Source organism: Strigops habroptila, chromosome 4 (genome assembly GCF_004027225.2).
Source record: "Strigops habroptila isolate Jane chromosome 4, bStrHab1.2.pri, whole genome shotgun sequence".
NCBI classification, from domain to species: domain Eukaryota; kingdom Metazoa; phylum Chordata; class Aves; order Psittaciformes; family Psittacidae; genus Strigops; species Strigops habroptila.
The window spans coordinates 17,997,089-18,013,453 of NC_046358.1; the positions used below are offsets into that span (position 1 = coordinate 17,997,089).

General features: G+C 43.6%; 1 protein-coding gene across 1 annotated transcript in view; it reads left to right on the plus strand.

The window, feature by feature from the left end:
• Positions 1 to 930: 930 nt before the first annotated feature.
• The window catches only part of HIF1A (hypoxia inducible factor 1 subunit alpha), a 33,750-nt gene continuing 18,315 nt past the window's right edge, over positions 931 to 16,365 (plus strand). The window contains exons 1-3 of the mRNA XM_030481365.2: positions 931 to 1,304; positions 15,266 to 15,456; positions 16,211 to 16,356. Of these exons, the coding sequence (XP_030337225.1) occupies positions 1,270 to 1,304; positions 15,266 to 15,456; positions 16,211 to 16,356 (372 nt within the window). The 5' untranslated portion in view covers positions 931 to 1,269. The remainder of the gene's footprint in view (positions 1,305 to 15,265; positions 15,457 to 16,210; positions 16,357 to 16,365) is intronic.

Below are 16,365 nucleotides of genomic sequence, written 5' to 3' on the forward strand. Positions count from 1 at the left end.
GCTCCCTCCTCCTGAGCACCTGCGTGGCCGTGTGAATGCCAGGCCTCCTGGTAAGGCCCGGCCCGGCCCTGTCCCCTGTGTCCCACTCGTGAAGAGCCTCCAGGGCCAGCCGAGGATCGCAGGAGGCCCCGGGGCCCTTGGGGAGCAGAGCCCGGCGCCGCGCTTCCGATGGCTCTATGGGGCCCTGGGAGGGAGCGCGCCCGGCCCCGCCGCTCTAGGGTGCCCCCCGAAGGCCGCAGGTGGAGCAGGGGCAGCGCGGGGCAACGCCGCCGGGCCGCCCACCGCCTCCGGGGCAGGGCGAGGGACCGGGACGCTCCCCCCGCACCCCGGCAGAGACTACGATGCTGCGGGCGGAGAGCCCGCGTCCCGCGAGCCTGGACCGGTGCTTGGCCGGCGGGGTCGGGGCCTGCCTGGGTAGGAGGGAGGGAAGGCAGCGGGAGCGCTGTGGCTCCGCGCAGCCCCCGTCCAGCCTCCCGCCCTTCAAGAGCTCCCTGGGCTCCCGAAGCTGTACAGCTTGCTGGAAATGTGCGGGTGACCCGCGCGTTACCCCGCTGGCCCGCCCGGAGACGTAGAGCCCTGTCCCTGTAATTAGCGTGAGGGCTTGAACTCTTTAACTGTAAATGTCCTGGGCTTAGGACTTGGAAACGCTTGTGAGAGGCGTCAAGCCCTGAATAAAGTTCTGTGCCGTAAAAATAAAAGTACGCGACGTGCCCATGGACGCGCGGCCGCGCCGGCGGGCTCTCGGGAGCGGCGGTCCCATTTGGGGCGACCCTTTAGCGATCCGCACCGGCGCTGCTCGCATGAAGCCAAGCGACCCCGGCCGGGGCAAGCCCCGCTCTGCGGGACGCGGCGGGTGCGGGACCCGGAGCCCCTGCCCCGGGGGTCCGCCGGGGCCAGTCTGCGGCGGTCCCTCCCCGCGCAGCGCCACACGTGCGGCGCCGGCCGCTCCCAGCTGAGCGCTCAGCTGACCCCGCCGGCCGAGGGGCCGGGCCGCGCCGCCGCTCCTCACTGGCGCAGCGCGGGGCCCGGGCAGGCCGCGCCCGCCCCCGCACCACCTCCTCCTCCGCGCGCAGCCCCGCGCCGCCCACCGCCGCCGTTGCGCCCGTCGCCGCCCGCACCTCCCCGCAGCCTGCCCCGATGTGCTGAGCCCGCGCGGCTCCAGACCCGGCCCCTTCCCGGCCGCGCCGCCATCTCCCCGCGCCGGCCGTTGGAGCCGCCCGCCTCGCATCCAGGGAGCCGGCGGGAGGAGGAGAAGCCAAGCCCGCCGCCATGGACAGCCCCGGCGGCGTCACCGACAAGAAGAGGTACCGCTGGCCGCGCCGCGGCCTCCCGAGCTGTCCTCCCGCGGCGCCGGGCCTCGGCTCGCGCCGGCAGCGCGCTGCCCGCCCCCCCTGCTCGCCGGCCGGCCCTGCTCTCCCCCCTTTCCCCCGCCGGCCCCCCCCGGTGCTGCCGGCGCTGTCCTCCGGGCACCCCGTCGCCGCCCGCTTTGTTACCGCTGCCCCCTCCCCTTCCCCCCCGCTGCCCCGGCCTGCGGAGCGCTCCGCTCTTTCATTGCTTCTCCTCCCCGCCGTCCACGTCGCCATTTTGTCGGCGGGGGGAGCGAGCCGGCCCTCCGCTGCCGGGGTGCTCGCTGTGGCGGGAGCTGTCCCGCCGGCCTGGCCTGGCGCGCCGCACGGGTCCGCGGGCGGGTGGGAGCGTGCGCTGTGTTTTCTCCCCGCGGGACGTGCGTGGGCCCCGCTCTGCTCCCTGCGCCTCCGCCGTGGCGCCCGGGCGGCCTGTGCGCCCGAAGCGAGATACCCGCGCCGGGCGAGGGGCGGCCGCGGGGCTGTGAGGGCAGCCGGGGTGCGCCCTGCGCTTGCGGGGAGCGACCGCGGGCTGCCTTTGCCTCTGAAAACGAGTGGGGAGAAATCGATTGTGCCTTATTCCAGACCACCCCGGGCTCGGTGGCCGCCTGGTTTTGTGTAGAAAAGGGCCGTTTTGGAATCTGGAAATATAAATTGGAAAAAACCCCATCAAACCTAAACCCTTGGAAGGGGGGGCGGAGGGTGGCTGGACAATGTGAGTTGAGGAGTATGAATAATTCACCAAGGATTGTTACCTCAAATTAGGAGGGGGAAATAAAAACCTTAAAAGCCTTTGTTAGGCGGTGAAGTTAGGGAGTTTGAGTATTTGGGTGACCAGATTTCTGCGTTGGTGCCCCACCGGCGCGCTTTGTGGAGATTAATTGCCGTAATCGCCATCTGCAGAAGACGCCGTTTGTTTATATTGATAGCGATACCTTTTGGGGGGGTTTGCTTTTTTTTTTCCCGAGGTGGGTTTTCTTAGCTATTGAATCAGAGGGTCATCTGAGTAGGTTAAACGCCGTAAGTATTAAAGTGCGTAAGTTGTGTCGGGAAGTAGACTGGCTGGGTTTTAAAATGGATGGTGAGCTTTGTGCTGAGCTGGGAGTGCAGGGTGCTGGGCTTGGGAGCGGGGAGCGCTTCACCTCGAGGTCTGTATCACCTCCGTGGTAATTCGGAGTTGTTACAGTGGTGCGGGGGGGGGGGGGGGGTGTAGTCTAATGAAATCCGTACAGTGTGGCACCTGGAGGTATCACTGGTTCTCTGTAACCTCTGTCTACTGAAAGCTGATGGGTGTTGAGAACCCTGGGAGAAAATGTTGCAACAGAAAAGGTTATTTTGTGCTTTCTCTGCTGCCATAATTTAGTTGGAGGTCTAGAAAGGGGGTTTGAGGCTTAAGTTGTTCTGTTTGGTCAGGTTGGTTTTGTTTGTTTGTTTGGTGTGGGGCTTGTTTTTTTGTTGGTGTGGGTTTTTTTTTTTTTTTTTTTTTTAATTCCCTTAAGCATTTGTTATCTTTAACTTACCATTCTGTCCCACTTGGGTACTTTTTTTTGCAATTTCCTTATCCTGGATGTAATCTCCTTTCTGCAGAATGTAAGAATCAGTATGCAAAGGTTATCCTTCCTTCCTTAAAGGCAGGGCTTAAGAAGGAGAATTCGTTGTTTTCTGTTTCCTGTAGACAGAGTTCAAAGTTGGGAATGTTTCTTATAAAACAGTAAGGAATACTCAGATTATTTCTGTTGTAGGGTTGTAATTGAAAACATAAAGTTGTATCTATGGTAAGCTCATCCTGAGGGCTGTGAATGTGCAGTTGAGCAAAGATGGCTAAGCAAAAAGGAAGGATGTGAGCTCACCAGAGAACTTATTGAAAATCTTGAGCATTTCTCAAGATCCTGGGTTGGTTTAGATGGGTTTAGGTTTGATGGTGTCCATGTTGAGAACACCTTTAATGGAGAAGACCTTTGAGTCTTGTTCTTTGATGATAGAAATTTGACTAATTGTGTCTATATAGTACACCTCTGTTTTGGCATGCACTGAGATCCTTTTATTCCTTGTCTCTCACTGTGCCTGTATTTGGATAGTGTTTAGCTCTTGATAGTTAAAACGAAGCTTGTTATTTGCTTAACTATGTGCTGTGAGATGCAGATTTATGGAATTTGACCGAGTGTGTGTCTCAGTCTTACATAAATGCAGTTTAGTTATAATAGTAACTGGAAGTGTGGATTTGTATACTGGTGTATTGAACCCATTCTTTGATCTAGTCCCAGGCTTCTCGTATACATACAGGTGTAAAAATTCCATAAGAAACCAAGTATCCGTAACATGATTAGGTATTGAGTTATTTGGGTTTTAGCTATTCTTCAGTAGTTGTATCACTTTCCTGTGTTCCTGGGTTTTCCCCCATGTGCTACCAGGGCAAGTTTGTCTCAGTGCATGGAGTGGGTAAAACAGCATTGTTGGGAGCTTTGTTTGCTTATTGATTCTCATTTGGTTCAAATTTAAGGCGCTTGTTGAGAAGGATGCTGATTTTTCTCAATAGTCTTTTAACAAACTCTAGCGCGCAGATGGCTGATAAGAAAAGATTTTCCCCAGGTTTGTGGTGTGACACTTCACTATTAGCAGAGTAATTCTTGCACCGTTTAAAATAAGTTACTGGTTACACTACTTTGGTAGTGGCTTTCAGCTGGTATACACTCTAGAAAAATGAATCTTGGATTGTTTGAAGTCCTTCTTTGTAGGATAACATACATATTTTTTTAATGGGATTGGTGCTAAATAAAAATTAGAGGCAGGAAGATTTAAGTAATTCCTTGAATGTTCACTCTGAGTCTTAAGATGGTAAAATTTAACATCCTGATTGAGTGCCTTGCAGAAAAACTTCAGCTTTTCAGTTTCTCAGAGCTGGGACTTGAAGTTTAACATCTAGTGTCTAAGGGATGATTTGGAAGACCAGGGGTTTGCTGCTGGATCTCTGCCACCGAGTCTAGCTCCAAAATCTGTTCGAGAAGCCCAGATCCTGTGCTGCTGGTGCTGAGGGGCACTAGCAACTGCTGTTTTTTCTTAAACTTGTGTGAGGTCTTTAGGATTGTATGTGCCATTGTTTTTTGTCTGTTAATTTCTTTCAATGCTGGTGGAACTGAGCCACCATTACTAGAATTGAAAGCGAATACAAAAACCTTTTGTATCTACTGTGTTGTAAGGAGAAGAGAAATCTTTCAGTAAATCTGCTGTAGCGTCTCCCCACAGGTATGGGGAGGGCAGGGTGGTTTCTGGCTTACAGAACGGTGGTTTTGCTGCTTTTTGGCTTTTTCTGGATTGTCTGCCTTGCCATGGGGCTTACCTGGTGGTACTACCTGTGCTGTCTGTTCTTTGCTATTTCCTCAAACATGAAACAGTTCCAAATTCCTTCAGTAACAGTGATCAGAAATGACTTTTGAGTGCCCACTAAAAATAAAGGCAACAGCATAGTGCTAATGCCCTTCTTTCCTTGCTATCAAGACACTGATAGTCAGGGAAGAATAGCTGTGGAGGATTTGCCTACTGAAGATATTTTCCATAATTTTGCTCTGTTGGTGCTTTGGTTTCCTTTTATCAGTGAAGGTGTGAGTGTTTGGCAGTGTGTTGATGGAAGCAGCAGGAGGGTTTTCTGGTTTTTGTTTACAGTAAAGCTTGCTTTGCCCTTTTAAAACATAGTGTCTCCAGTCTGCAGTCTGGGGCTCTTGACTGGCATGCCCGAAATACCAACAACCGGTCCACATTTAGCGAAGAGGTCTAGTGTAGATGTAATCAGATGGCCCTGGTTGTCAGGTGGCCTGTAATGGGGTGATGGGATGGTAAAATGTTTTTATTTCACGAACTTTCAAGTTTTTTCAGCGACTCTGTCTTCTGTAGAAATGCTCTTCCTTTCTGGTGCCTCTGGAGGCACATCCTGGACCGTTTTCAGCGGGGGCTGGGGAACGACACAAATGTAGCTGCATACTGTTATCAGCAACTTCAGTCTGGCAATTAAGTCAACTATTGGTTTAATGGTGAATGCGTGAAGTGGATAACCTATTTTATTCCCTCACTTAGTTGCCATCACCATTTTCTTGGTTGGTTTCTCATCAGAAATGTCCATCAAGGGCTTATTTAGGTTAGGGTAAGATCATGCTAAAGTATGTCCTTCGTAAGCCTTGAGAGGCATAGTTGCATGCTGTGTTTCTGCCACCACCAGAAGAGATCCCAGAGAAGACCATCCTGCTATCACACGTAAGACTTCAGTCAGCAGTGCTAAAGCATGCGCTTACTTACAGGTGCTTGCTTCCTCCTTGGTGCATTGTGAAAGCAACTGTAGACCTTTGTTCCTCCCTATCCTTGAACTATAATGCGTGGAGTTTATAAGGCTGTTTCCAGGACTCTGATTGCTAATGGTGAAGTGGAAATAAAAAAAAGTCAATAAATATTAATAACACTAGCAAATGTCAGCAGTGTTGCAGTGTAAGCCTGAACCCGTCTGAGGTTCTTTAGAGTGCGCGTATTCACTTTGGTGTGCTTCCGACCCGAAAGCCTTGAAGAGTCTTACTGAGCCTATGTAACGCAATGGATTGAATTCTTGAGTGTGTCATGTTGTTCAGTAGTAATATTGCACCATTTTATGTTAAAGGTTGGATTTCAAGTAGGCTCGTGTGACATTTTGGGTATTAAAGAGGACATTGAATGACAGAAACAGCTGGTTTTTGAGTATTCTTTCTGTTGTTCTGCAGAAAAGAACTTGGCAGTATTATCTCAATTTATTCTTGAAGAGCTTGGTGTTATGATATGCCAACAAAATAATTCTTATATGATCATAGAGTATGCATTGTTAAGTAAACCCAGGAGGGAAGTACCTCATGGTTCAGCAATGGTATACGAGAGCATCTAGATTTTCCTGATGATACTGCTCTTTCAAGGAGATGCAAATACTGATCTGATTACAAGATATGTTATTTAAAAAACAAACAGCTTCAAACCAAAAACAAATCTTGCAAGAACTGTAGCAAGAAGGCACAGTAACCCATTTCTAGCAAGCTGGTGTCCAAAAGGAAGGAATGTTCCAGATTACAAGTCATCAGCTCAAATGCTCCTTTTATCTTCACAAACACAGTTATATAGGCAGGTGTTTACATGCCTCAGAAAAACCACGTAGGTAATGCATGGAAAGAACTTGGACCTTAATCATCTTTTCATGTTATAACAGCCCTTTCTCTTTTGAATTTGAGAAAGTTTGAGTATTTTGAGCCTCTCTTGAGAAACCTCCTTTGTATTAGAGCAAGCGGAGGAACATGCAGGAGAATCTGAGTGTTCCGCAGAGTACTGCTCCAAAATGGGAGGCACTTGGGGGTTTTATGACATTGGGAACCACAGAAATGGCCCAGGAGAGAAGGTGAGCCTTTTTACATTAACTAATGACTGAAAATTCAGGAAAGGTACAGGTTTCCAAATTACCGCTGGATATGAAGGCTGTTAAGGTTTTCCTCTATTATTTAGTTTAGAATAAAAGCCTCTATAAAAATTAAGTTCTGAAATTATTAAAAACGTGAACGTGAAATCAAGTGAATACATGCTAGCATATATGTGTATATATATCTTTTTTAAATACATTTTATGTAGGTGACAAACACTTTAGGGTTCTTCGATGTGGAGCCATAGGCTCAGTTGAAGCTACACCCGTTCATACCAGCTTGGGGGTTTGGTCTAAGGTCTCAAGAGTAAGTACATTGATAAAGAGGAGTTTCATCACGTGCTGAATCTGTTATTTTTTTTCTGTTGAAGCCTGATAATACTGGGACTTGTATTAAAAAAAAAAAAAAAAAAAAAAAAAAAAAAAGTAGCGTTTTAAAACACTGAGATATTTTACTATCAAGACATTTGAAATGGCTCTGCTGGCACTGAAGAACTGGTGCTTCGAGATGATCCATTAGTTGTTCCTTAAAGACATCCAATACATAATAAACTGTGTGTGTTAGGAGAGACGCTGTGCATCTTCTGTTTGATTTGGTGTGGTGTGAATGAACGCTTGTTAAGCGTTCTGAGCAAAAATGTTACAACATCTTGTAACTCACTACATTAAAATAGAGCCTGAAGTTCAAGTGAAGAATAGAGGAAACTGAATCAGCAGCACTGAACTGTGCTATTATATTTACAGCAGTGGAAGATTTCACCAAGTAACTTACTAAATCACCTTATCGACTCAATTTGCAATAATCCTGGGAGTGTTACCTGAAAAATATGACACATTTTGTTTACCAGAACAATTTCACTGTCAGTCCTAAAGCAGATTGGTGTTAATTATGAAAATACATTTCAAGAAGCAGAACAATTTGAGGCCAAGGCTTGCTTGGTTGGTTTTTGGTGGTTTGTTGTGGTTTTTTTGTTTTGTTTTTTTGTTTTTTTGGGTTTTTTTTGTTTGGGTTTTTTCTTTTTTTTTTGTGAAGTTATTTCATGCTGCTTGCAAGTGAGAATAGTAAATGGACTATTAAAGCTAGAAGGAGAGTTACTAGAGGCTTACCTTGTTATGTTTGCCCTGTGCTCACATCCGTTGGAAGAGATGAGAATGTGCTCCAAGGAACAGAAGACTTGAAGTAATCCACATTAAATATAAAGGCTTCAACCTAACTAAGCTAAAGAAATGAGAAGGTCTACATAGTTCAAAGGGGATGGGAGTATTTGGTGCTCAGTCCTTCAGAAAGGACTTTTCCAGTGTTCCCTATTGAATCTACTGGATGTTGAGCTGACACTGCTGTGGGCTTTTTGTCCTAGCTGTTGTTGCAAGTATTTTTCTTGACTGCTTAGTGGATCTGTTAGTTCTCTATTCATACAGGAAAATAAAATTTTGTATCTCTTACTTCAGTTCTGTTGTTTGGGTTTGTTGTTTTTTTTTTTTTGGTAGGTTTTTTTGTTTTGTTTTGTTTGGGGTTTTTTTTTTTTTTTTTAGGTTTTTTTTATTTCTTAACCTTCGATCATAAGTGCCCTGTTAACTGAAAGCAGTCGAGGGACATGAGGTAAGAGGCTGAGAACTTGGATGGAAGCAGTGAGGGGAAAATGCCCAACCTCCTGTCTGGAAAACCTGAATAGAATGACATAAATTATATGTATTAAAACTATGATTTAAACTAAAATTAGTTACTTTATCTAGAATTTGCATCTGTTAGAAGATAGACCAGTTTGTAGCTAAAGCATTCTTAGCTTAGAGCCTGACAGGTATCTCGGGGTTATGTTTTGCATCTTTTCTGTGAGCTTGGTAGAAGTAAAAGCAGGAGGGCTGAAGGGAGGGGAGCACTTAGTGGCTAGTTGTGTCCAGCCTGTGTCCAGATACCTCTCTTAAATAGCTGTGTTGTTTTCTGTAATAATAAATGCAATTTAACTACAATGTATCTTTCATCCTGAAGGGCAGAACACAGCTAACTAAAACTAAAAAATAATGCTGTATTCTAGGAAAAAGCCAAATAACCTAGCTGGGCGAAAAAAAACCCCCAACTTTTCTTGCAAACAGCTACTGGCATGCCACGTGGTTATTTAAAAACAGTAAATTACTATGCAAAGGTAAAATATCAGTGGGTTACGTTGTGTAGTAGGACACAGCAGAATCACTTCTTGTTCTGAATTAGAAATACTAATTTTGGAAGCTTTCGCTTTCTTGCTTGCACTTTCTAATTGGGGAGGTAGTTGGGGTTTCAGGTCAGTTCAAGGCCAAATCAAGGTGATGGGTAATCTTGGCAGTGTGGTCCCGTGCCGGCTTCAGGAGCTTCAGACTCTGCTGCCTGTTCCTGTGTGCCGTAATTTACCTATCTATAGAATGGCTGTTTGTATAGACTTCCCAGTCTTGTAGTAAGACTTGACTTTGTAAGTTCATGCGTAGCTTGATGGACTCCCTTCTCACTGCGTCTCCTCACTATCATTTTGCAAACGGCAGTAGGTTTCAGTGTTCACTCAGAATGTTTGTGCTACTGTAGCTAATCTGGTCTGAATTGCCTGCTGGCTCTCTTAGTTAGGGGTTTTTTGGTGATAGCCAAGTTAGGGTAAATGCCTGTAACTACCCTTGTGTAAAGAAAATTACTTAAATTGCTGTGTTAGAAGGGAATATGCTATGGAATGAATCCTAATAGCTTACATACAGTGTTGTCATCTCTGTCTGGCTATTATGCTAGTTTTTGCAGTTAAATCTCTTTACTCTTATTGTATATAAGGTATTTCTGATTTCTTGTCCTGAGTTCGATTACTGGGCTGTAATGCTCATTAATTCATAAAAAGCAAGACTTTTGTCTAGAAAATCACATGCTTGTGATTACATATGAGATTTGGGTGTGGGGTTTATTTTTGCTTGTTGTTTTCCTCACAAGAAACATGAATGGCTTTAGCAGTCTGTGCCATTTTTATGTGAGCTTGTATCCAGTCAGTATTTTCTTGGTGTGCTGTTGTGCTGTAGGTGAGAGCAGTCGGCATGGACCTGCCTAGGGTTGAGCTCTTCAGACGGTTCATGTGAACACAGCTAGTTAGGCTGGTGTGAAGATACCAGCGCTAGTGTTTTCTGCTGGGGTATGGCTGCAAACAGGGGGTTGTATACAGCTGTGCTGGCAGAAACACCTGGTTTAGGCTAGGCATGAAAAGATGACCAAGTTTTGTACTAGCTGCAGGAATGAGTTCAACCTTAAAAACGAAATAAGAGGCCACTTACAGGTCTGCTTTCTAAGTTCCAATACCATCATGATGGCATCTACTGTTAGTGTATTATTGTACTATAATAGCCGCATCTTTTTGCATAATGAAGAAAAATTGAAGCTGTGTTATAGCATATATGGTCTTTGTGGCTCCATTTCTAAGCCAGGTATTTCCCATGCTAGTTTTACAGTCTGAGGAGAAGTTGTATGTAACTCCTGTTAGTACTAAGTGTGAATCTTGTACTGGCAAATGATGGGAATTAATGGCAGAACTGAAAGATAGTTGAAGTTCAATAATGAGATGTTAGCAGATTTGAGGCACATTATTCATTTGGATTATATTATTTCCATATGGTATACTTCCATGAAACTGTTTAAGAACAGATACCATGATAAATACAATCCACTCAATTGTAGAAAACGATTATAGAGTGAAAAATTGAACTGCTATCAGAAGATGCTTATGAATTTTTAGAATGTTCTTAAAACCTAGATCAAGAAAGATCAGCCTGGATTAATTAATACATGCACAATAGCTCTTTTACATGGGAATTGAAAACATCTACAGGGCAAAATCTACCTGATTAGAGAAACAGCAAGTTAGAATGGGAGAAAGGCTAGAAAATAGATAATAGCAATAAAGGAGCATAGAGGAAAACCCTTTGTTTCTTGTGTTAATGTAATATTGTGTACACCATGTAAAATTTTCCTTCTAGTGGGTGATGATTTAGAAATCTAGAAGAAGACAAAGTTGACATACTACATGTTTTAAGCTCTGTCCATTGACTATTTTAAATCTAGTTCTTTTTAACTGAAATTTATCAGTTACTGATGGTATTTTCCAGGGTTCTTTTAGGCAGTGGTAAATAAGCAGGAACAAATCAGCTTAAAATGTGGCCATTGATTAGTTTTCCAGTCAAGGAGTTGAAAAATATGGGCTGTATTTAATTGGAGAATCATTTGTAGAAATATGCAGTGGTGGGCAGAGGGGTCTTTGGGATGCTACGGGGAACAACAGATTGTTTGAGACCCCCAAATGTTTCATATGCCAATAATGACAGGAGTTGCACATTCGAGTAGAGAGGCCATGTTAACATCTGCTACTGGTGCATATGTAATTGCTGCTGGTGTGCTTTGTTCTGAAGGCTGTTGGGCCAGTTCTTGCTTGCTCTAAAACTTTGTTTATGTCCACCTTGCTGTATTTTAAAGCCTTTTTGATTTGAGGCAGTGAGCGGGAGCCTGGGTAATATCCTTCAGCTGCAGTGAATCCTGGTGGTGAAATACCTTTTTGCTCTGGGTCTCTAACTTGAATATCTTTTGGAACTCAGTTGTTTATTCAGCTATTGCATGTAAACATCTCTTACATATAGAAAATGCATAGTATTGAATTTAAAGCTGTTGGTGAAACCCTGCTTTCTGTGAGCTGTGATGCATAACCTGCTCTGGATTGCTCTCTGCTTCTGTATTCTGGTGGCAGAAATACAAAATGGAAATGAATGTCTGGCACTGAAATTGTGCAGGAAAAATCATACCTGAAAATGCATGCAATTTCCTGTCTAGCACCGGCACTTTTGATATTTTCATTGCACGTATAATCCACTCTTCGGCTGAGATTTTCTTCTGAGTCTTCAGGGGTTTTTCTTTCATGCAAGACTGATAGCAGAAGGTTGCAATACAGCCCTTAAGTTTGGGGTTTGTTTTAAATGGAGCCTGGGTTCCTGTTGTCTCAACAGAATGGTTATTTCTGTTGTGAAGACAAACTGCCTCTTTACGTAGGGGCAGTTCTGCAAATCTCTCTTAAATGACTTATTTAAGCTGATTTTGAGGCAGTTCACATCTGGCTGTTTAAAGTCATCTTCCTTGAGCTCCTTTTCCCCCTCTCCCCCCTTAGTTGAAAGAGACTCACTTAGGAAATATATTTTCTTTACAGGAATTCAACGTCCTTTAATTGAATACACAGAACTTTGTGGGCAGCTACACATGCTGATGTGTTTTTTCATTTACTTTATGCAACTGTAAGTAACAAAGCTTAGAGTAGTTGCAACAGTGAAGGATTTTTTTAGTTGGTGGCATCCTGTGTTGAGGCAACTCTGACTTCACTTGGTAATTAAACCTCATTTGCGAAAGACCTTTTCTCTATTAGTTTGATCCATTAAAGAAACACTCTTTGAAGCTGGCAGTTAATCTTCCTATTTAAATTGCTGGGTTTTACTCAGATTGGTTACAGCTTAGTTTTAAACAGCAGCTAAAAATAGCAAACTGTTGTGCTGTACAGTTTAAATATCTATCTATATTAGTAGCCTTTCTAGAAAGGAAATACCTAGTAAGAGGGAGAGGAGACTGCTGCTTGGACAGCACCGGTTGGTACCAACATTGCACTTTTCCTTGAGTTTTGCCCATCGCAAGCTTAGGCAGCCCTCCAGCAGGCAGCACTTGATTCTCTTACTCCAGGATTATTTTGTAACAGAAGCACTATCAGCTTGATTAGAACAGTGTTTCATTCAGTAATTAATAGTTTAATGGTTGTGAGAAGTTTTGACTGTTTGTATTTGAAGTCTGCTACTAAGCATGCTAAAACCAGGCAAAAATCCAGAAACTAGCTGAAATATTTTCAAGAACATTAGGCTTTGAGAAAGAAAACACGAGGGAAGGGGCTGAAATCACAACTTGCGAGGTTAGCATCTATTTTCATCTCCTGTATTCTTCTTCTCTACATGCCCTTTATGATTTGTGCAAGCCTTGAAGTGCGCAATGTTATTGCCAAAACATGGGGGTTTTAACTTAAAAGTGTCTGCAGTTGAAAAGGAAGCAATGACAAAACTGCAGGCATCTAGGCAGATGGAAACCAATTACTTCCAGTAATTCTCCCTTGAGTTTCTATTGTAGAATGAACTTTCTGCAGGTGTAGGGATCTTGAGTGACTAGCTAATAAAGAAAAATCAGAGGTATAAAGGTGGATCTGTCTAAGGCAGCATAATTACTTGTGTTACTTTGTCAGTGAATCTCTGGTCTAAGAAAGAGGACAAAGATAATCCAGATGGGTTTTCACCTCCACCCTTCATTTTCCATGAAGAGGAAAGTTCCTTTAGGCCTGTCTTCAATAAGAAATGTTTAATCAATCAGCTTATATAGCAAAAACATTTTTCAGTATTGTTAAAGGTCAGACTTCTTGTAATGGCTCTTTCCAGATATATCTGTATGTCAAAAGCCTCAAGCTTCTCAGACCAAGATATCCATGACTAGAGCAGGAACTTTTGTTGTCATGGGGAAATGGAATGTGAAGAAATTTGCAAGATGGGAAATATTATCAGATATTTTAGGCTACCCTTCTGAGGAACATGAGCTTACGTTCACAGAAACTGATAGAACTATTGTATGTCTGGAATGTTTTAAAATGGTAATATCCATAAGTTAGTTTTCCAAAGATCTCCATTATTACTACGTTGATTTAGTAACTTTTCTCATTACATAGAAATAGTATTCTGTGATCTAGTAGCCTGATAATGTTACCAAAGGAGAAAACATAATCCTATTCTTAGCTCTTATAAAACTTACAATTCTGAAAATCAAGCTTCTAACACTTCCTTCTGCTGGCAGTGGCAAGGGTAGGAGGAGAGGATGGTGGGGTTGGGGATGGATGGGAATGCCATACAGTTTCATAAAGCTGGGAAAAAATGAAGGTAATCATAGAAGAGATTCTGATACCTTTGTCTTTATCCCAGCTTATTGAACTTTTTTTGTGTTTCAAGGCATTCATGCTTTCCGTGTTAGTACTGTCGCTTGCATGTTTCTGCTCAAACTAGGCAAGTTTTTGGCTATTGTGGGTAGCGCATCAGGTAGCTGATTGCAAGCATGTTCTTTTGGGTATATATTCGCTTATGTTAATCAGGTTCATTATTTCCCAAGCAATATCAGCTTGTCAATTGCTTTCCTCTATCATTTGTGGTACCTCTCACAAGAGGCATGCTAATTAAAAAGCGCTTTTGCACAGATCTGTGAACTTAGCAATGTGAATTTGGCAGTGGTAGTATATGACTTTTAAGTCTAATGATATTTGAAAAAAGTAATTCCTAAATTGTAGTTAGTAAATAATGCTGTGTTTTCTGTCTTTTGCAACTAACGACACTTAATTCTCTTTATGATAACATCAAAAGGCATGTGACTTTGAATTATAAAAATAGTGTTTACAGACATGCTTATATTACAATTTTTGTGTAAGTCTGTTAAAAAGAGGATTCTATAGATTAGTGCAACTGCCTTTTGTATCTCAGGTGTATGCAAAATGAAGATAGGGTGTCTTCAGAAGACACAAACATATGAAAAGAAAAATGGGCAATAATACCGTATGCTTTTGTATTGTCCATTTAAAAATAAAAGCACATTTAACCACAGTGACATAATTTCCTCAGGGACCACAGTTCTTGTTCAGATGTAAAAAAAAATTGGAGCTTCACTTCCATATGAAAATGCACAGTTGAAAACTCGTGATAGATGCATAAGACAAACGGGAACCAGTGTGGGTACTGGGAAAAGGGAGAATTATCCATGTTACCAACTGACGGAAAGTCTTGGCTGTTTGAGCGCTTGCTTTTAGTGAGTTGTCCTTTAGTTAATGCATCTTGGGGAAGGTGAGTCTAACAGAGGCAGTGGAAGGAGAATGATGCAATTTCTTACCAGCTGGAGTTTTCCAATATAGGGGAGACTGCGGAAGGGGCTGTACTGGGGAAAGCTGGAAAAGAGACTTTTTGGATTGCTTGAAAATCGGGACACTTCATGTTAAATCAATGTCCTTGCTTATCTGACCCATTAGGTGGGCTTTATAAGGCTGGTAACAAGGGAAGAACTTGGAGGGTGTATGTGATGCTGCTAGAGCATTGAGTGGAAATAATTTACACTGTAGTATTTTGAATGGAGTTAAGGGGCTAGGAAAGAGGAAGGAAACAGGATTTGGAGGCTAGAGAAGCAGCTGTCAAAGTACAAGAAAAGTACTTCAGGATCAGTTCTGAGTATGTGGATGTCTGTTTGAAGTTCTCTTGTTGGAATACTCTGTGGGTTTGAATTTAATTCTGTCAGAGCCCAACCATGGCAGAACTCTCTACACAGAATTACAGTTACACTTTTAAACTGAGATTTTGAATTACTTGATTTTGATAACTGGGTACTTGCCTACTGGGCAGCTTAGTTTCAAATTTAGCTTGCAAAGAGAACTCCGTTTCCTGTATTAACTAACTCCAAACTTTGTTTATATAGGATTAGCTCAGAACGCAGAAAAGAGAAGTCAAGAGATGCAGCCCGCTGCCGAAGGAGTAAGGAATCAGAGGTATTCTATGAGCTTGCCCATCAGCTGCCTCTGCCCCACACCGTGAGTGCACACCTGGACAAAGCATCCATTATGAGACTGACCATCAGCTACTTGCGCATGAGAAAGCTGCTAGATGCTGGTAAGTGGATAATGTAGCAGAATCTTGAAAAGGGGCTGGAGTTATGTTGAGGAAAAAGCTATTTCCAAAACCTATCAGCAGTTAAATAAATACATCGATAGTTGCATACTTTCTATGGAAAGTTGGAAGACCTTGCAGTAGAAATAGGCTATTGGTAATGGCACAGGAAAATTATGGCCATTGTTCAGTGGGCTTTTTTTTTTTCCCCTTTCTATTTTGGTGATCCTAGTTGGCTCATCATGGCAAGTTAGCTGAGTATATATCTGTCTCTGCAGTTACACCTACCCATGCAACTACAGGAGTATCTGAGTTAGCTTATGAACCAGTATCCATATAGTGTGCCATAGATGCTGTACTGGTTTTTTATCCTTATGCATGCCTACCTATACCGCATGGAGGAGTAACTTTGGTAGCTGTACTCTGACACGTCTCCTAAGAAGCCCCTGAGAAAAGTTTGTAATGCCTTTTTGAGATAAATGGTAATATTTTTGCCATGCAGACCTTTTCCTTAAGGTAGAAGGTTTATTGGTTTATGCATGAAACCACAGAGGGTTAACCTGACTGATTTTGTGTGATTTGTGATACCATTACTATAGCTTGAAAAATTTAATTGATCACTTAGGTAAGTGAATTATACTGGTTTTGAACAGTCCTGCAAGACTGACTCCTTGCAGACTGGTGCCAGAAGTCATTCCTGATAGTAAGTGAAGAATGGCAGATGTTTACTTAAGCAAAAATGTGTGGCTGCTTGTAGGTGAGCTGGAGACAGAAGCCAAAATGGAGAAGGAACTGAACTGTTTCTACTTGAAAGCTCTTGATGGATTTGTCATGGTTCTGTCTGAAGATGGGGACATGATTTACATGTCTGAAAATGTGAACAAGTGTATGGGACTCACTCAGGTGAAATAC